Source organism: Platalea leucorodia (assembly GCF_965183815.1).
Source record: "Platalea leucorodia genome assembly, chromosome: 2".
Classification (NCBI taxonomy): Eukaryota; Metazoa; Chordata; class Aves; order Pelecaniformes; family Threskiornithidae; genus Platalea; species Platalea leucorodia.
This window is the reverse complement of record NC_138824.1, coordinates 78,836,688-78,861,947: the sequence shown is the minus strand read 5'-3', so window position 1 is coordinate 78,861,947 and position 25,260 is coordinate 78,836,688. Positions and strand designations below refer to the sequence as shown.

The following is a 25,260-nucleotide window of genomic DNA, read 5'->3' as shown; positions in this document are numbered from 1 at the left end:
GCCCCGCGGGCCTTCTCCCTCGGGCGGCCGCAGGGGGAGGCGGCCAGCCCCGGCAGGCACGCCGCCACACCCGGCACCTGTCCGCCCGGTGGCGAAGGCGGAGCGAGCCCACCTCACCCGGCGACAGCCGCCCCTTGACGGCTGCGCCCCGCGGACGCGGACTCGGACGCGCCCGCCCTCCCCCAGGGCAGCCGGCCCGCGCGCGTCCCGCCCCCGGCTGCGCAGGCGCGCAGGGGCAGCGTCACGGGGGAGGGGCCGCGCCCCCAAGGCTCTGCGGGCGGCCGTGGCCCCTCCCGGCGCAGCGCAGGGAGGCCCCTCCGCCGCCGCGGGAGGTATCGCGGTGGGGGAGCCCCGGCCGTCTGGCGAGCTGTGGTACGCGGCAAGCCTCCCGCCGGCGGCCTCCGCTGCTCCCTGCCGGAGCTGTCTCCGTGGCCGTTACCGAGGGAAGTGGGGCCGTTCGGCCCCGGCCCCGGCCCCGGCCCCGGCCCCGGTCCCTCCTGGGAGCCGAGGCGGGTGGGGCGCCGCCGCTGTGCGCCTAAACCGCCTTAGACCCCCGGGAGGGGCTGAGGCAGGGGCCTGCGCGGAGGGAAGCGGGGGAAGATGGCGGGGGGGGGGGGGGGTCTTGAGGTTAAAATTGGAAGGGATGCGGCCCGCTAAAACATCACCCTTCTGTCGCACGTTTACAAGTTTAAAAGACGCGGTGACTTTTCTTACTGCTGTGATGGCTTCAGTTGTCACTTGACTTTCTGTATTTGTTACGTTTGTTACATTTAAAAATTTTGTCTCACAGTTCCAGCTCGGTTTTGCTTGCTTATATCGGTTGTTTACTGAGCAAAGTAGAGGGAGGAAAAATCAAATTGCATTGTAGGCCTCATCTCATGGCACACAAGATGAAGAAGAAAACCTGAAACTCACTTATTTGACTGGGGTTAAATTTGAAGTTGATAGTATAAGTCTGAGACCTGCTTACACAAGATCACACGGGTTTGTTTGCACTGGTAGTCAGGGCAATAACCTATTTTTCTTCTCATGTAAACAAGTGCATTTTCATACGTTATTCTTTACAGTCAGAGTCTTGCTTGGTGTAAACCAGACTTTTTGATTTGCGTGTCTTGCTTGGTGTAAACCAGACTTTTTGATTTGCGTGTCACTCCTGTGATACCCTTGTAGCGTAGAAGATTACAGGGCTTGCCTTGTACCATCTGGCATGCTTGAGTGTTTCTTACTAGGATCTTGACATCAGCACTTTGTGAACAGGTGGTTTGAAGTTGCTGGAACACTCCTTGCACATTTTTCCGCTGAGGTAGAAGGAACAGTGTATTCACATTGTTAATTATAAGGGACAGTTTGTTCACTTGTTCTTTGAGTTACTGACCATTTTAGTCCTTCCTGTTTCTGAAATGAGCAATTGACTTTATGGGTGGTGGTGAACAAACACAGTGCCAGATGGAGGCTGGTGAGACAGACAGTAGCTACTGAACAAAAGTTCTGCCTAGAACTGTTTCACTGTCAAATGAATCAGCTGTTAACGCATCTGTGTTTTAGGTTGTGATCCCTTGAAAACTAAATGTGAGAGCATTGTGAAGAGGGCCTTGTTACAGTATCAGGGCCTTGGTGTGCAACTACCTTTCAGCTACTTTTTTTTTTTTTTTTTCCCCTTAATGTTTTTAAACAGGTTATGTGTAGAAGAGAGAAAGTTTCTACTGTGTACTTCTATGGTGTCCAAGCTCATCGCTTGATACATCCTTTGTAACTCCATGGTAAAACAGCTTCTGAGAGTATCAGTTTGGTTACCACATCATCTGGATCCAGAGGTGACTTTTAAGAAAATGTGGACTCCTAGAAGCCTTTGTGGTGCTCAAATACTGTTGCCACAGCTGAAAGAAGGCAGATTGTGTGCTTGCATGTTTCCAAAAACTCATCAGTTCTGGACTGGAATTCTAAACTATTGCACCCTAAGAGCGCCACGTAACAGACTTAAATTTGAGGTAAGTATTTTTGTGGTGCTCTGGGTATAAGTGGTATGCATCAATACAGTGGTAATATAATTTCTTTTAGAATCTACAGAGCTAAACTTTTGATCTTGCAGGCTTATTTATGAATTGAAGATGCCTATCAAGGTAAAGGGGCAGGCAGCAAGAAGTTGCAGGAGAACCAGTGTTTCAGAATGAACTTTTTGTGTCTGATAGTTCTAAGCTGGGGAGAAACATTAATTTTTTTCAAATTATACTTTAGACAATACTGCATGATAACCGACAGGGTTATTAGAGTGACAGCCGTTTAGTGAAGAATAGGACCAGAGTTCTCTGGAAAACTTTTCACTAATGCAATTTTGCACAAAAAATGGGAAAAAGTCAATTTTTATTGGATCGGTAAGGGAGGATAAAACCATAAGAGTCTGATTATAAAAATAAAAAAAAAATATCTGTGGATATAAACAAAAATAGTGGGAAGGGACACAAAATTAAGGTTAATCTGGGACACTGGCAGTTCCAAATGGCAAAGTTTTTCTTTTTCTAGATGTCCAATTAAGTTCATCTCTAAAATATAAATTTCTGCCTGCACTTTATAAATACTAGAACATTGTGCTTTCAGCTAGTTTAGGGGGGGCTAAGCAATTGAGAAATTCATCTAGATAGTTTTACAACTATTTTAATTGACTTTATTAATCTGTTTAAGGATAAATAATGTTCATCTTATATTCACCTGTTGTTTCTTTTTTAAATAGTAGTATTTGACTGTATGATTGTAGGTTTCCAAGGTAAATGATAAACGATCAGTAGTAGATATGAGAATGGCTACTAGTGCAGAGGGAGCTAAAATAGCTGCTGGAAAAAGTCCCAGTGGAGTACGTGATGGAAGCCAACATTCATTAGAAGGTATTGAAAATTTCGCTACCCTCTTAAGAAGTCAGCCTTCCCTGTCCTTTCTAGACATCTTGTGTTAATGATCAAGATGGTCTAAACCCTTAATTTGAAAGTTCTGTGTTATGTGATGTGTTTATTTTTTACTTTTAAGGGGATTATACACCATTTTTACAGTTTGCAAAGACTCATGTAATTTTCCAAAGTGTCTTAATGGCTGATTGGATTGTGTGCTGATTATTTTGTATTATTATTATTTTAATTTTTTTCTTCAGCTTCATCAAACTCTTACAATGCTTTATTCCGTGTGACTAGATAGATGCAAAACTTAGCTTTCCCGTTCTCTTGCTAGTAACTGTGGTGACTCTTAAGTAGAGTATAATCTGTTGAATGGGTTATTGTTTTGTGTGAGCATATTTTTGATGGGGAGAATAAATTTCTCAGGTATTCACTGAAGGCTGCGAATGGTCTGTGATGCTAGTGAACTTTTTTTTTCTGTTATAAATGTGAAAAAACAATTAAACATTCCTGTGTGAGTGATGATTTCTGATTCAGGTAAATTAGTAGTTACAATTATGACCTTTATTTTAGCAATGCTGCCTAGCTAAACAGTTCTTTCCATAACTTTGCTTGTTTTGTCATTCCTAGCTAATAACTAATCCTCAAATGTGCTGTTATGCATCATACATTTTAGCTCCTGTGCTTCAGGGTGCTTGGTCATTCTCATTCTATGTATATTTAATTTTTGTTTGTAAAGGTTTTTTAGTCAGTTGCTTTGGGCATTTTCAGCTTTTGTTTACAAATGGGTGACAGGGAGGTAGTTATGACTGGTTAAGACACTGAGATCGTATACTGTTTATATAATTACATTGCTCAAGAAACAGCAGTATGAGAAACTGTTGTGCTGTTTCTTGTGCATGACAATTAGGAAGACAGTACCTATCCTGAAAAAGCTATATTGTACTATATCATAATTCTGCTGTACAGGCTTGTCTCCTTACGTACATTCTCTTATAGGTTTGCATTACAAATGGATGAGACATGGCTGGGTAAACAGAAATGCCCTCCCTGCCCTCCCCAGTATATTTTTAATCACCAGTGAATTCTTTTTTTTTTTTTTTTTTTTTTTTTCTCAGATGTGAGAATCTTTGAAATAGAACTCTTACGTTTATTCCTGAATGCTCCTGCATTATCTGTAAAATAATGAGATTGAACAGCCCCAGTGTCCTTCTAGTTTCTTCTTGTACTTATCTTTTCTTATGCTTCTGGTTTTTCTTGTGGACAACAGAAGCATACCTATCCCCTTAGCCAGTTAAAATCTTTACATTGTGAAATTTGCCAATCATGTAAGATGACAACATTTTTTAAAAACAGTGGCAAAAGCATCTGATATGTCTGATTTATGTCATATTTCTACAGTGTGTGCACTGTCTAGCTGAAATGTACTTGTGCATCCTTTAAGGTTCATTGAAATTTTTTCTTGACACGTGCCAATATGATAACTTTGAGTTAATAGATAATATTGTTAACAGTCAGTGTTTCATACCATTTCTAAGATAGCGAGATTTCTGCTGTTTGCTCAGGCACCTGAAAAAAATGGTCCATGTCCAGATGTGACTGTGCTCCTATTTCTGGTACTCTGTAAGAAATTGACAGGCAATAGTCATACTATAGACTTAATTAAGTTTCTCTGCATGTCCTCTTGGGAGTTGTTATAACCCTACTACTCTTTTTGATCAAAAGAGCTGTGATCTGCCAGATCATCAAAGCAAAAGACATTTTTGAATCATACTGTCTCTGAAATACACCATTCCAACTTGCAAATCAAGTTGTTGCCATGACATATTTGCAAGAATCAAAAGAAATGGGAAGGTTTATATTCTTGTAAAAGTGAGTATTGTGGTTTCCTATTTCTTGCTTTTCTGATTTTACGGGACATTCATCTAATGAATGCTTTCTCATCTTTTACCCAGATATTCCTTTGCAACATGAAACGACATTGCTTAACTGCATCTGTCAAGCAGATAGTTCCTTATAGAACCATGATTCTTATTCATCTGTATCATCTTTGCAGGTTAAGTGCTTTCTTACAGATTTCTTGTAAGAGGCCTTCAATTTGATGTACAGAACCTCCCCGCAGGCAGATGCATAGTGCTGAATGAAGATGTTAATATTCTGTTGTTTCTCCTCTATAACACTGATTATTTGCAATACTCTACTCATTTTAATATTCTGAACAAATGAAAGAAGACCTGATTGTTTCACCCAGCAACAGGTACTAGCTGGCATTTAGGAGCTAAACGTTACATGATTTTTCAATTAACAACTGGATAAAGCCCTGAGCAACCTGATTTGATCTGATAGGTGGCCCTGTTTTGAGCAGAAGAAGGTTGGACAAGAGACCTCCTGAATTATTCTATGATTCAATTATTATTTTTTCTCTCATTATGTACCCACTTGTAGGGTTTTTACATGTATGTGCAAAACCCATTTCTCAGTCATGCAGCTAGATGTAGCCACTGGATCTGTCATTTGATCCTGAATGTCATCTGCCAATTAACGTTTGTACTGAAGTATTTTTAAATTTCATGTATTTGTGACAAATACATAATGTAGACCTGGGAACTGACCCTAATTAATAAAAATATAGCGACTTGATAACACAGCCATGGTGTTGCTACTTTTGATTTGTAGTTCTCTTGGGGAATCTGTAAAACAGTGCTGTATTGCATGCCATACAAATCCAGTGGATCAAGTACTTCTGTTTGTTTTTTTGTTTTTGTTTTTTAAAAAAGATGATTTATTTTTAACTGCTTTTTGGATTGCATTAATTTCATCTTTTTGGACTTGAAATTAGTCTACTCTTAACAGAGTGTGAGACTAGCAGCATTCTTTAACAGTATTCCTTTACTTGAAATCTTACTGTTCTTTTTTCTTTTTGCATGTTCATCTCTCACTGAGTCCTTTTGTCAGTCAAGAAACCGATGTGAATACTCATTCAATAATCTCTGTCTCTTGGGTAGGGGAATGGAGAAGGAGGAAGAGAAGTATGGGATCTAAGTGTTAAGAAATTAACTCTCATCAAAGAGTGAATGCCATGTATCCAGACACTGAAGAGAACAGTGGTTACTCACAATAACTGATAATTAGATAGGACTAAAGCTTATATAAGAAAATAAAACTTCCTCATGAAGACTTGTAGGAGAAGTCAAGGACATCTGACTTCAGGCAGTATATTTTCAGTAGGTTTTGATTTGAGATTCAAATAATCTCTTCAGTTCACATAACCTCCTTTTCTGTTCTACTCACTTGAGAAGAAAACGTACCAGCCAATTCTTTATACATTGAAGTGTGATTGTCTTCTACATTTGTAGGGATTTTTTTTTTCCTTTTTAAAAAATCTTAATCTAAAATTTCTTGCTGTAACTATGCTTTAGATAGTCTTTAATTTTCATCTTTTTTTGATTTGTGAACATCTAAATATTTTCCAGCAAGGAGAGATACCTTTTAGAATGCTTTGTAAATGAGCCTTCTTTAGAAGATGTGTATATACATATGCTTGTTTTTATTTAAATAAGTTTATTATCTTACACTTGTGTTTCTTAGTTACATTTCATAGGTCCCTTAGATGTAATTCTTGGGACTTGTGAACTCTTACTTTGCTTGTTTATTTTCTGACCAACTAACTATGTAAACGTGGTCCTTATTTCATATAATGTTTGACATTAGTAGTGTCTTGAGCCGGAAGTCTCTTTTGGACAAAAATAGGAGTTAATTCTTCCATGCTTGCTTTTGTTCCTACTTAATAATGCAATTGCTTTAACCAACTCGGAGTGGCCTGTGATGCAAATGCATCTTTGCTTCTAATTTGCAGAAGGCATGGAAACAGCTGCAGCAGTTGGTTAAACTACTGAGAGTTTAACTAGCCTGAAAGAAAGCGTATCATGGCATCATACTTCAAAGTCTATTTTAGTTTTTTTCCACTCTACTAAAAAAAAAATCTTCAACGAAAAACTGTGTGTGTTGTTTTTCCAGTAAAATCTTGCATCAACTTTTATCTTCTATGCAGTACAGTGATTTCTCTTTAAATTAAAAGATCCTTTCTTTTTAAAAGTAGTAAGAGGATTTATCATTTGCTTCATTGCAAATGCCTTTCTCTTACATTGCCACAGCAAGAGCCAGCCTGAAATCCTTTCTATCAGTACAGATGTGTTAGATGTAAGTTACAGGTATTCATACTTGCAAGTGGATATGCAAGTGTTTCCAGTGTAAAGGGGGTAAAGTGCCCGCGTTTAGTTGATAAACTACCTTATTATAGTGTAATGTTTTAGCAGCATGACTGATACACCATACAGTATGCCCTGGTACTGAGATGTGCGCTCATGCTCCCTCTCTTTACTTTTAATCATGTTATGGGTAAAGCAGTTGAGTTTATCGTGTCGTCTTATCTAGTGGTTTTGAAGGCTGTTTCTTATCCTCGTCTTTCCTGCTCTTCCCATTTCTGAGCTGAAGAAGCAACTTAAACCAAAATCTGTTGCTGTATATGTTTGCCTCTGTTCATCAGAACTGACACCACAGTGTCTGTAGATTATTTCCAAGAGAAGCCCCTCATCAGCTATCTCATTATGAACCAGAAAAATCAAGTGTAGTCCTGAATATACTGATTTTCTTTTTAGTCCCATTCATATTGATGCTACCCAAATATACTAGTTTATTTTTAATTCAGTACTAAGATAATCTGTACAAAGTCTTGTATATCTGTGCAATATAATCTGTGAAGTAGCTTGCTTTCGTAGTTATTTGCAGAAACAGAAGAGCTAATATATACAGCCTTTTTTTTTTTTTTAAATAAACCACCCCTAAGGATCTGAACTTATGCTTCCTGTTTGTGCTTTTTATTAGATTTAAATTCTGTCCTTGACACCTTCAGAGTGTATGTGTGTGTTTTCGTATATTTATTGATTTGTATTTTACTTTGGTGGTTTGTATTCCTTCTTATTCTAATAGCAGCAATGATATGTTTTGTATTTTTCTTTTCTAAACAAGAAATTACTTTAAAGAAGAATTTGTCTATTAATGACTACTGATAATACTAGTAGGCAAATGAGTTCCAGAGGTGAAGGAAAAAAAATGCTTTCTTAGAGAATTATATTGGATTCAAGACTGTGTGTGTAAGGGGAGTATGATGACATAGTAGCCAGCAATTTTATAATTAATTTGACTTTTTACTGTAGGTAGCTAACAGTGTTCACTCTACAACAGCATTCTTTTATCACTTTTGAGTAGCTACTTTTATTTTGTATTTCTTTGACAAGTTAGATGAAAATGTGCAATTACATTGTATATAGATATATATATTTCTTGATTGAAAAAGGGATTTATGCTAAGGAGTGTTTTAAAGTTGTTTTTAATTTTGGAGATGCTAAAATAACTGCTACTTGTTTGATGTATTTGGTAATCAAAAGGTTTTACTGTTCTTAAATAAACTGCTTTTTGTTATATAGATATAATATATTATGTGTTCCATGCCAAAAGAATAGATGTATATTATAAGATAAAATTAACTGATCCTTTTTCTGACTGTGAAACTTTATTTCCACAGCAAAAATGAAACATATCAATCTGTCATTTGCAGCTTGTGGGTTTCTGGGTATTTACCACTTGGGGGCAGCAGCTGCTTTTTACAGGCATGGTAAGAAGTTCCTGAAAGTTGTGAAAGCTTTTGCGGGAGCTTCTGCGGGATCACTGGCTGCCACTGTCTTATTAGCGGTACCAGAAAATATAGAGGTAAATTAATAAATTCGTAGGTATAGGACATAATAATTTTCAAAGGATATTTTTTATATAATCATCTACCATTAAGTTTTTTTAAAATATTTTGATTCTTGTTTTTCTTTTTGCTTGTAAAGGAACAGGACTCATGTATGTGTTTTCATTAACAAAATCTGTGACTCATAGGCGGAAATGTTTATGAAGCAAGTAGTTCTTTATGAGAAAAGTGTCATACAAACTTCATATTTTAAGCTATGTAAATATAAATTTCATGTGTGTGAATGTTGAGTTGTATGCAACCAGATACACTCTAATATACTGAAATGTATATGCACTTAATCACTGTACATTACAAAGTTAATCATTGTTTTCTTGGCTAGAGGTAGGCTTTGTTAAGCAAATGCATAGCACCATCCTTTCATCCTTTTGTGAAGGGAGATGAAATTGGTAGATGGACTGTTATCTTCATAAAGTTAAAGAACACCACACACCGGCTCAAATTTTGTTCTCCGTGCTTCATTAGACAGCGCAAGAAGTGGCTTGTGTACCTCCTTTAGACTCAGTGCAGTTCACAACAGCAGTAGCCCCAGTGTGTGCTGGGGAGGATTAACCCTCACAGCATTCTGTTCTGACATGCTCCATACCTGTGTGTTTGGTTTTCTTTTACTCCAGAGATGCCACCCTTTTCTCACCTTGGACATGGTGTCATGTAGAAACAGCAAAGTGATATTCAATGACTACTCTTACAGGTTCTGTGGGAGAATTATTCCCCCTCAAAAAACAGCTCTCAATTTTCCATTTAAACAATATAACAGAATGACTAAAAAGCAGATAATAATAAAAAAAAAAAGCTGCTTTAAAGCTGCTTTGCCCTCCTGAAGTGCTTGTAGTGACTTTGCCTTAATATATGTAGAGGACTAGGCCTTGCTGAAATGTTAATATTTCTCTACTATTTTGAATTATAATTAACAGCATTATTGTAGGGGGGAAAAAAAGGCTGTTAGATTTTTTTTTTTTTGGTTCTAAGTACACTTAGGTTTCAGTCCAGTGAGCATCGGGTAACTTTCTTGGGGCCTTGCTTGTTACAGCTTTCACTGAATATGATTCAAACAATAGTCCCAGCCAATACCACACTTCTGCCACTGATCTTTCTGTTTGCTTGTTGTTTGTTTCTGCTGTGATATGAACTTAGCTTGCAGTTAGCTATACTTCTGTTGCTTTCAGCAGTAAGTTCTTCCCTGGCCTCTTTCCACCCCACCACCCCCCAGGTGCATTCTTTTTATGATTTGGTATTAGGAAAGTTCCACTCTGTTGTGAAGAGAACCTTACTTGTATTCTGTTCAGGTGTTACTCCTTTTCTGTAGCCTCTGATTAGTAGTTCAGTTTCAAGTTTGCCCGGTATAATGCATACCTCTGACTTTAATTTCCCATATGGTGAGCACAGCGGCTAGCCTTTTCTTAGCCCAAGGAAATTTTTCTGCTTGTTCTAGGCTCTGGATACGAGCATTTGTTCCCAGCCTGGTCCAACTTAAAAAAGTCTTTCTAAGTGAAAAATATTAGAAGAGTTTTTTTCTTTTTTATGTTTGTGGAAACTAAGCCTATATTACATTGAGTCTGATGGATTTTTCCTTGAAAATACGTCATTTTAATGCAAACTAAAGAATGTTTCATGAACTTTTTAGTCTTTTTAAATTATTATTATCTGCTTTTTAGTCATTCTATTATATTGTTTAAATAGAAAATTGAGAGCTGTTTTTTGAGGGGGAATAATTCTTCCTAATACTCATGAAATTTAAGTAAAGGCAGCGTTGTGTACTGAATAGAATTAACTTTTCATATCAGGATAATTTTATTATTACCTTTATTATATTTCTAATTTGAAATATTTTATATCCACAAATATAACTCTTACATCAGTTAATTTTTTTTTCTTCTTTTTTTTTTTTTTTTTTTCCCCCTCTCTCCAGAGATGGCTATGTTAGACAAGCTATAATTAGGACTTTCTCCATCTCCTAGTCTCAAAACTCTAATATAACCTTTCCTTATCTTGGAGTGAATGTAACATTGAGGATTTCTTGTTTTGACAGTTGCTGTTCTAATGTGACAATTTGCAAATGTTTTTCAGTCATATCTTGGATTTTTGTCACTGTTGAAAAGGCATGGGACTTGAGAATTCTAGGGAGGCTTATAGAGTTATAGATAAGTATGTATTTATTTCAAAAGTACCTTGATCATGTTTGATGTCAAGTTTTCTTAACTTAATACAAGTAGTTACAATTTCTAAACATGTCCTCAGTCACTATTTAAAATTTAGATGTATTGTTTAAAGCTTCTAGGACTAAAATTATAAACAACTTGTAGGGGTAAGAAATTGTCCCTTTTGGCAGCAAGAATTCTATGGTCTATTCTTAGTACTGGTAATATGGAAAGTAGTTTTCTGTCATTCACCTAGGTTTGGATTCATCCATTTCCCTATTACTCTTAGCTCCCTGTCGCTTTATTAAAGCATCTTAGATATAAAGATAGTAGTTCTGAGGTGCTTCTATGTACGGTTTGTGGGTTTCTTCTCTATTTAGAGCGAGAGGTGTCTGAATGTGCATCTTTCCAGCTGACTGACTACAGAAGAAGCCTAACTGGCTAATATAGAATAAATTCAAGACTTGGTGCATATAACTAGTTTAATATATTTGAATTGGCTTGGAACTGGCAATGGCAAGTACCTCCTAGGGTAAAGGTGCAAATCTAACCTATGTGAAATGAATTAGCACAAATCTTTACAGTGATTGTTGCTTTAAGAGGTATGGACCTCTTAACAAACTTTTTTGATACATTTATTTGAAGGCCATATAGAGAAAGTGCAAGAACTACATTTCTTTCTTTCACTTAGGTGAGTGCTGTGTCGTACAGTTATGTGAGGAAGTTAAACTGCTCCAACCAGCTTGTTCCTGATCTCATACTAATCCTCACCCCAACTCTTTCCTGTTTTTCCTTCCATTAAACCCCGTACCCTTCTCCTCAATAGGGCACATTCACTTCTCTCTCTTTTTTTTTTCTTTTTTTTCTTTCCCCAGTCACATCAATCATTTATTTTATTACTAGCAACATATTTGTTCTGTATGCAGGAAGCTAATAAGCCAGGAACCCCAAACTATCTATAGACAGATCTTTTATTCTGTAAACATGTGGCTATATAGGTGAATATGGGTATAATACATCTATTGAGTACCAATTTCAGGAAGTTGCATAAGAATGGACTTAGTTTTTTCCCAAGTCCCTAAAATCATTAGAGAAGTCTGCATGAAAGGATAAAAAAAGGAATACGAATACTGAATAGTGAGTCTTAAGCATTCAGAATCATAATTCATTGTTTCAGAATCTTTTTGCTAAAAAATAAATGCTACCTATTCCTTTACTCTCCTTTTGGAGTTCTTATGGCTCACACTTCAAACTATTTTTCTGCAGTCATTAATGCTAGGCATTTCAGTTTGCGTAAAAGAGGTTCTCTATGCAGTGGAATCTGTTGCATGGTTTTCTGCAGTTGTCTTTTCTTCCTTTGTCTTCCATTCTAGTATTCCATTCATTAAATACTTCCACAGTATTTTATTCATTAAATATGAGTATTTGTTAATAGCATGGTTTTTGCATTAGTGAGAAGAAAGTGTAATAATTTTTTTAGTGCTTATAAGCATCTTAAGGTACTTGTGTCTGGTTTTAGTACTGATGTAGTCTTTAAAATAAAAGGTGGCTTTACACTTGAAATGTAAATGATTGTTCTGGTAATAACATGGTTCAGAGAACTGATTATTTAGCAGTGGTAATACATAGAAAAATAGCCTTTAATTTTCCTTGATTGTTAAAGTGGTATTCTTGTGAGGTTCTTGTTGTTTGCTTTTTTTAATTAGGGATCTTGTTTTCTTACAAATTAGTTCTTATAAAAGGATCAACATTTTGTTATGCATATCTTGTTACAAAATAAGCACGTATGGGAAAGTATTTTAGTCGGATCTTATAACTCTCTAATGATTAAAGCTTTAGCCACTAGTGTGTTTTAGATACAGCAGTTGAACATTCTTCTCGTAACTAAAACATCCTTAATGGTGAATATTTTTATTTGCAGAAATGTAAGCAGTTTGCCTATGGATTTGCAGAGGAAGTTAGAAAATTGGACTTTGGTGCTGTAACGCCTGGTTATGATTTTATGAAAACACTTAGGTACCTATCTTAATGCATCTATAAGAGCGTTTTTGTGTGAAGGTCTCTAACTGAAAATTGAGAGTGTGCATATGTTTTCTGTGGGGAGCTCAGCACTCTTTCACCCCTAATGTATTTGCAAGGTTTTTAAATAATGATGGTGAATAATGTTTAGTGTTTTCTTTACTCTAGGGAAGGCATAGAGTCTATTCTTCCTTCTAATGCTCATGAGGTAGCTGAGAACCGGCTCTATGTGTCAGTCACTAACACCAAAAATGGGGAAAATCACTTGGTTTCAAGTTTTGCATCCAGGGAGGACCTCATTAAGGTAATGAAGTTGAGTACTGCTGCTTTAAATAAAAATGTTCGAGTTTCTTCAAGGTTTAGGAGTATGTTATTAGGTACACAATAAATCACTCTTTTACTCAAGTAATCACTTATACTACCAGTGGCTCTACAACCATAAGATAAACAATGGAAGCAGTTTTGCAAATTTTGCTAAAATTTATTTTTGTGTGTGTTTCCTTCATCTGTTTTTAAAGCACTACCTTGTAGGCAAAGTCTGTTTTAAAAGGTGACAGGGTAGCTAATAGTTACAGTAGATGAGAATAAAACAGAGGATCTCCAAATTTTGTAACAATTTGCTGAGTTTTTGCATCTCTTACTTCACTGATATCATTTATATTATGTTTCATCACAAAACAAAGTAAAGAAAAGAAAGTTCCTGTCTTAAAAAAAAAAAAAAAATCCAACACTTTCTACAAGTCCTTGTGGGGAATAGATACAATGTAATGTTAAGTACCATATATAAACTGTATTTTAACTGTCACTGGAAAGCATATCTTTTAGTGCCCCTCTCTTTTCTTTTGAAGGCCACTTTTTAAATTTGGATCAGGATTGTATACATGAGCTGATATGAAACGGTAGGATGAATTCAGATCAGATGCATGTAAAGCAAATGTTCTTTCTAGTAATTGGTTATATCTTAGTGGAGGAAATCACAAGATATAACAGAATAAAGGAGGAAATAGAATAAGAAGAAATTCCTTCTTTCCCTATCCTTGTAGATGCTTAGAGTAAATAAGAGAACCTGTATAATTAAAACTTAAAGGAAAAAATACCACACTTGTTAACAAAATCTCAAAGTATGCATTGGAAGTTTGCCTTTAAAGTACCATTTTTTAAAATTTTAACCCTGTTATAGTCTACACGGTCAATCAGTTCTCAAAATTTGTAGGACTTAATCATGCAAAGCTAACTATGCAAAAATTTTATCTCAAATTATGCAGTGTTATTTCTAGCTATGGTAGCCAGCAGTGACAAGCATGGAGTTTATTATTCTGTAGGTTTATGGTTTTTTGCAGTGAAATCTTCTAACCTGAAGACAATTAGAAGCTTCAAGATGACCTTGGAAATACATATATTTTATTTGTATTTCAGTAGTTCTTTCGTTGACTTAACCATTTCTGTTCTATTCTTTTGTTCCATATGCTAGCAGCGGAATGGGTTGGAATAATAGTAATAAAATTCCAAATAATTGCTCATTGGAATACATTCATGTTGTCTGTTCTTTCAGTGCATCTTGTAATACATGTTTTTGTGTGTGCCTTCAGCTATGCATGTATACAACAGTCTTAATGCTGGTGGCTGCCCCAGTAGCATGGAAGATAGAGCTTGTTAGGTTATATAGTCATATTACGCCTTTCCTAGACATGATCTACTATATTCAAGGCATGGATGAAGATACTGCTGGGCAAGCAGTGTTTTATAACAGCAAAACTTCTGTACCTTCTGCCAGAAATCTTTTCGCTTTCGTATGCAATTGATTTCAACGCTTAACAAGCCTTATGGTTCCAAAGTTTTTCATAATGGCTAAACTGAATATATGTTGCTACAATTTTAAGCTTTTATTTTCTTTTACTATTCCCAGTGGACGTGGAAAGGCAGTTAATAATCTCCCACTTTTGAAACAGTCTTTACATATGTGAACAAAATAATCATGTACCAGCATTCCTAGACTTGCAGTTCTTAAACTGGAGCTGAGGGGGAAGAGAGGCATGATTTGTATGTTTGTGAGGGAGCAGGGTGTGGAACACGGTTGTATTTAGTTTGGAAAGGTGGGAGCGGTGGATAGGAGTCCACACTAGTCTATTAGTGGTAGGGAAATACTGAAAGTGTTAGTTCTTCAAACTTGTCCTTCCTCACCTCACTCTTGAGATCAAAGTGACTTTATAAGGAAGGCCAACTGCTTTCTTCAGTCTTCTTGAAAGGAATTCGCACTTTGCAGAGGTCACCTGGTTTTGACTCTCTTCCTTCACTAAACCTTTTGATCCCATTTCTCTTAGTTTAGAAGGGCCAAAGTTATTGAGATGGAGTTGAAGGAGAGAGGAGAAAGGGAGTTGGGCAGGGGAAGAAGCTGATGTTGGGAACTTGGGAACCCTGTAGGATGTCACTATTGAAAGAGGAATAGTTTCAAGGGGGACCTTACGATTTTGTGAGGGAAAGGCCTGTCTGGTAGAGAAATAGCTACAGTTTCACGTTTGGAAAATAAGAAGAGAAAGCCTTTTTATCTGAGCTCAGACAAAGCTTTGGTGCTTTAGATTGCTGGGAAGAGAAACAGCCAAGAAAAGAGTTCTCAAAGTGAAAGTTAGACTTGATATGGAGTGTTAATTGAAACTTGTTAGGGGAGGAAAGGTGTTTAATACTGAAAGTAGCTTAACTTGTTGTAAAAATAAATGTAATTCCACCAAAAAAAGCTCAGGCATTTTCTTCTATGATCTCTGTGGATTGTGGGTTTTTTTGCATCTGATCATCCTTCACATAGTATATACTCCAGTCTGTAACCTGCTTCTGTTCCCCAGATTTCTCTCTCATGCTGCCATGCACGCACATGCATGCATATTCTCCACATTTAGCTATATGAAAATTTCTGACATACTGCACTTCGTCCACACATCTACCCCTTGTCTTTGAAATGCTGTTAACTAATTGCATATATATATATATATGGGTGGATACATAGGTATAGAGATACACACACAGTCATAGATATTACTATGAGTGGATAGAAAGGTGTGTGTGTGTGCACATCAGTACATGACAGAAGAGGTGTTGTGGTCTAAAAAAAAATAAAAATTGAGAACTGCTGTAGACAGCAACGTAGGCTTACAATAGGACAAGTAGTAATTTGTTAATACTTGAATGCATTAAATGGAAAGTATTGATACTGATAAAGATATACATCTGTGAATTTTCAGGCTGTTTAGTATTTTTCAAAATGTTTAATTCTTAGACAATCTGATTTATTAGAAGAGTAAACACTATATTAACATGCCAGCAGAATGATTGGGTGAGCTTCTTCTTTGACAATACTCTATATGGCATTTTTTTCAGCATATGCATAGTTTCTGCAAAATCATAGATTTACTTCACAGTCTGTAAGACTAGGTTCATACTCTTTTGAATCACATTAATCAACGAGTTAATCTGTGATGTTTTGTTTTGAGAGTTGTCATAGAGAGTCAAGTCATAAAAAACCAAACCCTACTGAGTAGTTTTAATCACATTTTGACATACTACAACAACAAGACATTTTGAGATGACAATGGTTTTACGAAAAACTAATATATTAACTGGTTACTGCTATATTATTTAATACAGATAAATATGTATGAAAATATGTATTGGTTCAGAATTAATTTGTTGCTTTTTCTTCACTTCTGTTCTCTGTTCTTCTTTCTTTTCTCTAGGTCCTGCTAGCAAGTAGTTTTGTACCAGTATATGCAGGAATTAAGCCAGTTGAATATAAAGGAGAGGTAATTTTTCATTAAGTTTAACTACCAACTTTTTTTTTTGTAAGAGCATTCTTCATTTATGATGTAATTATTTGATCTTGGGGGAAGGGTAGGTGGGAATTGCAGTACGGTATTTTGTAGAATAGTTACTGTTTCTGTTGATACTGTAGATTAACACCATGAAAGATGTCATGAGTTCATTCATGTGTTGTTTCAAAAATTGTGGGTGTTGAGACTGAAATGATCTGTGTGGCATGAAACTGTTTCCTAAAGATAATGTCTCCTGCTTACCATTAGAAAAAGCTTCTTGTAGTAAAGATGCTTCTCACGGTAAGTTGTGTTACCAACTCTAAAATGTTTTCTGCAATTTAAAGGACCACCATTCTGATTTTCTGTTTAATGGAAGGAATGATAAGGGAGGTCTTGGCAGCTTGGACACTGCTGGAGTACATGTGTGTGTCTACATCTGTGTTGTAATTCTGTACGGAACATGAGAACATGCTTCAGGCACCTTCAAATCTCTTATCTCTGGATAAACATTAAAGAATAAACTTTTTTTCCCCTATAGCACACAGCTATAAAGTTTTCAAAGATGTACGCTACTATAAGAAAACCTTTTCACAGTTGCCTGTACTTGGTTTAGCTTCAAGAACTTTTTTGTCTTACTTACATAAATGTATTAACATTTTAAGAATAATTTTGACTGTTTAGTCTGTTTGTAATTACTAGAAGCATGAAAATAGCCATTTTTTTTCTTTCTGAGATATACTACATGATACTGTCTCCTTTATTTCCTCATATGCATCCAAATGGTGCCTTTAGAACATCTATAATCCTTACAGCCACTCTGCCAAAAAAAAAAAACCCACCCCCCCCAAAAAAAAACCACAAAAAAACAACAAACAAAAAAAACCCAAACAAACAAAAAAAAAACACCCCACAAAACCATATGCATTTGTCTCTAGCAAGAGGGAATTGGAGTTTGTTATGTCAGAAGGCTTGTCAGCTTTAGAATTATGTATACAGCAATATATACCAGCTAAAATGTTTGAAGGGTTTAAATCAGTATTGCCTGACTGCTTGTGTTAAATGGAGACTCCTTGCAGCTTCCCAGGGTCTGGAAATTTTGTTGATTAGAGTCTTTATATGTTGCTTGTGCAGTTGAAGGGGCATACATGGTTGTTTTAGGTTCATTCTGCCATTAGTTAAAGGGAAGGAAGTGTCTTTATTTAATTTCTTGTGTTGTTCTTTCAATTAAGAGAATGAAAAGTTGGCTCAGAGTTTTGTCCAAAACTTATTTAAAACCCATTTTATTGGATGAACACTGCTATTATGATTTGCCCGGGTATTGTAGTATTTACTGAAACACCTTCAGCCTCTTCTTAGTGGACAGTTCTTGTTCCTGCCCAGCTTTATTTTTTGCTTTCAGAAGTGAAATCAGTGAATGTTTCACAGAAACTGGTTCTTCTGTTACTTGAAAGTTTGTTGTTATTCCCAAAGCTTCTTACTACTCTCCTTCAGAAAAGGCAGTTTCTGAGAAGAAGGTTGCTTTCGTTTATTGTTATTTGTTGGAATGATTAGTTATGCATGTCTGCACTGACTTTTCTCATACTCTTTTAAAACACTGCATTTGTGGTTTGGGAATTTTTTTTTTTTTTTTCCCCTGGGAAAATTGTTGCCCATAAATGAATGTGACTTCCATTCTTTAGGCCAAAATGCTTAGAGCAGGGTGAGAGCAAAGATCATAGGATTTCTATTGCAATAGTATTTCCACGGCTTGGAACAGCGGGTAACAAGGATATGTGGGTGGGTAATAGGGGCCCTAAAGCATGCAGCGTAGAGCCAGATACATGGCATGTAACCTCGTGATCCAGACATGGTAAGCACTGAAGTTGGTAAGATGGATATTGATTTGGCTCTGCGAGGCCGCCTATCATATTAGCATCATATTCCAAGTTTTCCGAAAGCTTTACTGTAACAGACTAAAGTTCTGTCTGTCTACCTGCATTTACATTAGTTTCAGGGGGTAAATTCCTTTGGCCATATGGTCCATGGCAGCATGGAATTGAGCTTACTCCCTGCTGCTCGAGTCTACTGGCCTTACCTGTGCTTCAGAACAGCTGATCTGGATCTTCTCTGGGCTACATATGTCACTTGCATACATATCGCCAGGCCATCTGGGAATGTTTTTGAAAGGTACCTTAGATAACATACTGAAATACGTGTTGCGTGATACGTAAGGGAGTATGGTGCAGTTTTGCTGGGACAGTGTCAGAAAATACCCAAACCTGTTGCTAGCCTGTCCATACTGCCTGGAGAGAGTAAACCCCAGGGTAAACTGTTCCCAGCATTGCGCTTTAGTTTTCTTTTCAGGAAGAATGCTTTTTGGGAAGCATTTGGCTCACACTGGAATTAGCTAGCATACCTGTAGTATGTATGCTTGGGGGCTAGACTTTTGGGGTGAATAAGCTAAATTGCATGGTAACATAGGCATAACAACAGTCTGTTCATAGTATGTTTTCTTCTGGTTTGATGAGCCTAAAAATAATCTAGCGCAAAAGGGAGTATAAAGCAACATCTGAGAAGTTATAGTCTGTTAATGATGTCAGCTAGCTTTTTACCTGGGCTGGGTGTTTAAGGTGCCCTTGGACTAGGCTTCCAGTAACAGCAGGGCAAACTTGCTCCATGTGAAATTATCTTTCTTTTAGTTGGTTTAGTGTCCTCTGAATCTCTGGCAAGGTTAATCTTTAAGACAGATAAAGATCCACAGATGATTGAGTTGACTGTATCTGATGATGAAGCTGTAGTTTCTGTCACTGTAGTTCTTACAGAACAGCTTTGTAAAAACCATCTACTGGTAAATGGGTAGATTCTGTTAGGATCAGCCGAAATTCTTAATTTCATTGTCTGGTTTGGTTTTCATTCACATTATTTCAGAACTCTGTCTTTGCACTGTACTTACAAAAAAGAAACTAATTCAGAAGTTACCAGGAATTTGCCTCATCAGCTAAGAAGCATTTTTCAAGAATTGGTTAATGAAATGAAAAGAATATGGGGCATTATATTTCTTTATTTTCAGCATACAAATGTTTTATTTTAACTATGTAACATGAGATACTGTGGAGCCAAAATATTTTTGACTGAGAAGCATTTTTTCTCCCAAATGTTTGAAAGAAAATAAAATGACAGAGGGCGTGTCAGCTAGGAATAACAGAGTTTACAAAATATAGTGCTTAACAAAAAGTATTGCACTTGCCTTGGTAAATATTTTGATTTTTCGAATAAATATTGAAGTTGCATAAGAGGAGAGGGGAAAAAAACCTAAATAATCAGAATTTTTAAAAGCGGGAGAACTTCTAAGTGGTAAAAGTACTAAGCTAGACTTGTGAAAGACATTAATAATGTCATCTGTTACGGTGTCTTTGACTTGGCTTAGACAGGGACTCTACTGTTCTTGTCACTGTAGGAACTGCAACAAAAAGCCACTTAGTACTCCAAGGAACATTGCATTTAAATCAATAATAAATGACTATTTATAGACACACAGAAAAAAAAGCCTTAGTGTTAGAAATGTTACAGTATGTTGCAGCTTTACTCACAGTTATCGCAACAATGGTGTAATGGAGTTTGAGAAGTCTGAAAGATAGCTTTAAATGGTTTTATATTTTTTTTTTTTTGCCTCTTTTTCTAAGGCAAAACAATCTCAATCCTAAGAATTGAGAAATACAATTTTTGTGGAAAGTGAAGGAATTCAGTGGTGGATTGTGGGTACTGACATCAAGAGCTAATGTCAAGAGTCAAGCTCTAAAGCATGTTACAAAATAATAGGGTGAGAAGGTTCATGGACACTACTGAATGTGAATATTTGTAGCTTACATTTTAAGCTCAGGAGCACAAAGAATTGTGAAATGGCAAATTTCATCTGAGAAAGTGAAAAAGAGGGCGGAGTGGAGGGACAAAGCAACCTTCCCCTCTGCCCGCTCCCCCCAAATGGTGCTTGCTATATATCCATGTGTAAAAGAGTAAATCCATGTATTGCCAGATATGGGAGTTGACAGTGGAAGGAGGGGCAAGTGACAACAAAGTCTTTTGGTTGCATGAACTCAACAGTGGTACTGGGAGAAATCTATACCTGTAGAATTAAAAGGAGGTTTGCTTTAAGCAAGAGTAAAGGATACAGCTGAGAGGGATCTATACAACCAAGTGACAGACCTCAGAGAATCTCAGGGACTTCTGAAGAACAAACACTGTAACCTGAGATAATGCTTCCTGTATAGCAGCCACTGCACTGAAAGCTAGTGTCTTGCCAACAGTTTGAAGACAAGTTTAATTTAGATGTTGTAAACAACTTTGTAATAGTATACTTTTTGTGGGAGTTTGGTTTTGTTTGGTTTTTTTTTTTTTAATTTTGTGACTAAATTCCTGTGGCATTTGCAGTAATTTTGTGGGAAAACTTGCATTATTTTGCTGTTTCATAACAGTCACATACAGTATCACCTACAGCAGAAAAGCAGTCTTCTGCCTGACTGGCGCTAAAGAGTACTAGTACAATTTGCCATTTGTTTGTAGTGTTCTCTGTAAATGAAACTTGAAGCTGATATCCTGGAGCATTCAGTTTATCTTTGAGGAGGTCAAACCCTTAAGAAACACTGAGGTGAATCTTACAATATTATTTCTTACAGGATTTCAACTTGATTAGCTTTAGGTGTGTGCAGTAGTCTACATCATACAAAGTTAACGCGTGTTTCCTTTATAATTAGTGGAGAAGAAGAGAAGAAAGCACTTTTTCAGCACAATTCAAATCAGATGTAAGTGCTTACTTTAGAATAAGGTGGATCATTTGCTAGAAGTGTTCTCTCCCTTGATGATAAAGGAAGTGTAGAATGACTAATTTGCCTGCAGATGTATGAACTTAAGTGAGATGCATCTGATCACCAGACCTCATTATGATGTCAGTGAATGCATCTAGCCAGTAGACTGGTGTTGAGTTTTGAGTTACGCATGTAAGCACAGTAAGAAATATGAATGTCTAAAATACATTAGAAAGAGATGTCACAGCTCTCCCTGCTTATACTAGGATGGAATTTTGCTATGGTCCCTGTGAAGATCAGGCTTGTGCCCCTAGACTGCCAAAAAAATGTGAGGCTCTGCAAGAAATTAATTGGTTGCTTTTGTTTTTTCTTCCTCATTCTTTCCTATACTCCTGTAGCAGACCTGATGTCTGCTCCCTCTAATGTGCTGTAGTCATTCAGGTCCTTCCCACTTTTACCCTCCACTTTCCAGCTATTGCTGTCTTGTGTTGTATATGTAAGAAGACAAGAGGCTCTGGAAGAAGAAGAGAGAAGCCATTTTTGGTTTAGGTTGTGCAGTCGGTTTACCTGCACATACAGATTGTCCAGCTCCTAGTTTGAATCAGAGTAATGTTTGAGAGGAGTACACTTCATCTGATATGGTTCACATGTAATATTAACAATCTTAACTTTTCATGTATGTGTTGAGAAAAATTCTGTATGGGGCATTTTGTTATTAGGTCAACTAACAAGCCGTGTCAGTAACTTGATAAATATATTACACACATATTTACACATTATGTCAAATACTCATTAAACAAACACTGTGTGTGTACATTGTCAGTTCCTTGAGTTTTATGCTTCATACTCAAGCTTATTCATGATTTTCTCAGAAGGAAACTTGTAAGTTTTCTTGAGGGTGGGGTGGAGGAGGCAGGGACAGGAAGGATGAAGTGTTTAATTATGAACATAGTGTGCTAAGGTTACTTTGAAAATATTTTTATTTTCCAATAGAAGTGGGTTGATGGTGGTCTTACCAATGGCCTTCCTATCTTGCCTGTTGGAAGAACTGTGACGATTTCTCCTTTCAGTGGTCGATTAGATATCTGTCCACAAGATAAAGGACGTGTGGATCTTTATGTTAAATTTGCAAAACAAGATATAATGGTGAGTTGCTTGTTTATTAAATAACTTCAGAAGAAGGAAAGGTAGTTGAGCAGTTAAGGTTATGCTTATTTTTAAGTGTTTATTTTCTGCATATATATCAGCTTAAGTAATGTTTTGGAATTTTCTGTTTTGCAAATGGAGTGTAAGCTTTTTCTTAAACATAAGGGAAGGAAGACATAGAAGAAATTTTGTCAGAAAGGTTGAAAAGCTTTGATCTAGCACAAAATTGAGCAAATTATCACAGGCTATTAAATGTAAATAATGTAGGCTTGCTTTAAGTATCAGCTGTCTTTGGCTAGGCAGAGTGTTTATAGGGAGAAAAAAAAGACTTCTGTAGAATACCTCAGGAGGGGGAAACTCCAGAACATCCCTTCATACTTACTGAAATTAGCTGCTCTAACTGAATTTAAAATACAAGTTTGTTGTACATTTGAAATGGTACAGTGGCTTGTCACCTCATTGCTCAAGAGAGCTCATGTTAAGATTTTGAACATTTGTAACCACAGCATTTTTCCAGAAGTTTTGTTAGATGTTACAGAAACACTTCTGTATATGGAAATATAGACTAAGACTGATTGTTATGGCCTTCTTTTAATCGTTGACATTTCTGTCTTTGCAAGCGTTGTCTCACAAACTTTAACCACAGTATTGCTTCCTTTGACATGATGAAAGAAAATACTGAATAGCAGTAGACCTAGCTGTCAACAAAACTCCATTAGAAAGAAAAAATAAAAATTAGCAATAATTGTTACTTTTTTTAAAGTTTCTTTTAGACAGTTCTTAATATGTTTTCTTAATTTGAGTAATGTAATCCTAAATTGGACCAATTTCTGAATCTTTATGTTTCACAGAGAGATTTTAAGCATGATAGTACTTGGTAAATGATCATAAAGCATGAGATTATTGATTTTGTATATATTGAAAATATATGCAATTGCTCACTGTATATTTCTTGGTTGTGATTTGTAGCTAATATCTAGTGCATCTAGAGGAGGAAAAATGAGCTGGTGATTAGATCAGTTTAGAGACAAAATTAATTGCAGAGTTACATTTCTTCTAGGGTTCTGCAAATGCAGAATTGTGCAGAATCTCAGGCAACATTTTAAACTATTCCATTTGAAGCACCCTTAGCTTTTAGAGCTGTAAAAATGTGAACTAAGAATAAATTTTTTTCAGCAATATTGTAATCTGCATAAAATAGAGATGTATATTTTCATTTATCTGGATTGGAATGTGAGCAGTCTTCTGTCTCTTTGAACCTCCTGCATCTATTAGTGTAAATTTGAATAATTGCTTACTTCAAATAATGAAGATTAGTTTGATATTGTTTTTCAAAATTGTGAATAATGAAGTATGTGGCTAAAGTATTAAATTAATGATGTAAATAAAGTGTTCAGAACTTTATTAAATCTAATTATATTTTTAATTTTGTTGTAAACAATCATGTCTTTATTCAAGAATAGAGTTCTGAAATCTTTTTACACCATGAAAGTGACCACTTGAGATGCTGAGTAGGTCTTAATTTGTTGGTAATACAAGCTACGTTTATACTCGTATGTTAAACATTGCCTGGGAATGTTGCCAAGAATATGGTGGCTTGCACTAGTAAGCTGTCAAAATATTTCCTTGCACAACTTTAGCATGTGCCAGCTAGCACTCTGCCAGACAGTTCTGGGAATGGTTCCGAAGTTAAAATGTTTCAGAAGCTTTGGGCAGTTTTACAGGCAGACAGTCTGTCTTGGAGGCTGTGAGTTTAATAGTGGATATGCAGACCATTTGTGCCAGTTTGTCTTGGCGCTCAGCAGTGTACCTGGACACGGTTAATTTACTAGTGTAGACATAGCCATGCTGGTCTTAAGTTTTTACATATGCTACATGAAACAGATGACAGAACAGATAGCAACACAGTCAAGTCTAGATAAGTTGCTTTAATAAACTAATTTATAGCTTCTCGCTCTGTTGCAGCTGTCTCTGGCCAACCTAGTAAGACTTAATCAAGCTTTGTTCCCACCAAACCAGGAGAAAATGGAATCGTTGTACCAAAATGGATTTGATGATGCTGTACGTTTTTTACTGAAAGAAAACTGGTTTGAATAGATGGTACATAGAAAATGAACAAAACCTGATGGCTATCAAAACACAGCTATGGGCATCCTACAGAATCTAAGGGATTGCTGTCCCAGTTTATGGAAATAAAAATCCCAATGTAATTGCATCTCCTTCTGCTGAGAAAGTATCAGTTGCCCTCCGAAGACCTATATAAACCTGTCAGAATGATAATTGTAGTTGCCTGGCAGTTGTCTTGTTTTGAGAAGGTTCAAGCTTAGATCCGTTTTGCTTCAGCTGAGAACTTGAGTGTGGGATTTGTAAAAAGCTCATGTTGTCATAATAACAGAAATTTGGAAAAGTCTTTTTCAGTGTTATTTGAGAGACAAATCAAGGTTGTACCATGAAAAATTACAATCTGTATTGTTCACTTAATGTAATAGTTGTGCGTGCTAATTGGATGCTTGCAATATTGCTGATCTGATACTCATCTTGCAGTGTTCCAAAGGACTTGAACACTTAGCACTAGCCACAAGAAAAAAAACATTTGCACTCTTTTACTCTGATATATTTATTTTTTAATGTTAAAAGTTCTTTCCTTTTTCAGTGAATGTGGTCTTTTAAAATTTGAAATAC

At 36.6% G+C, this 25,260-nt stretch overlaps 1 protein-coding gene across 1 annotated transcript; it reads left to right on the top strand.

Moving 5' to 3' along the window:
- Window positions 1-327: 327 nt before the first annotated feature.
- PNPLA4 (patatin like domain 4, phospholipase and triacylglycerol lipase) lies at window positions 328-25,260 on the top strand. The gene is made up of 9 exons (XM_082337857.1): window positions 328-372; window positions 1,676-1,988; window positions 2,753-2,879; window positions 8,467-8,651; window positions 12,754-12,848; window positions 13,020-13,155; window positions 16,577-16,642; window positions 22,426-22,578; window positions 24,544-25,260. Exons 2-9 carry the CDS (start codon window positions 1,758-1,760, stop codon window positions 24,673-24,675), a joined length of 1,125 nt encoding a protein of 374 aa, XP_082193983.1. The 5' UTR covers window positions 328-372; window positions 1,676-1,757; the 3' UTR covers window positions 24,676-25,260.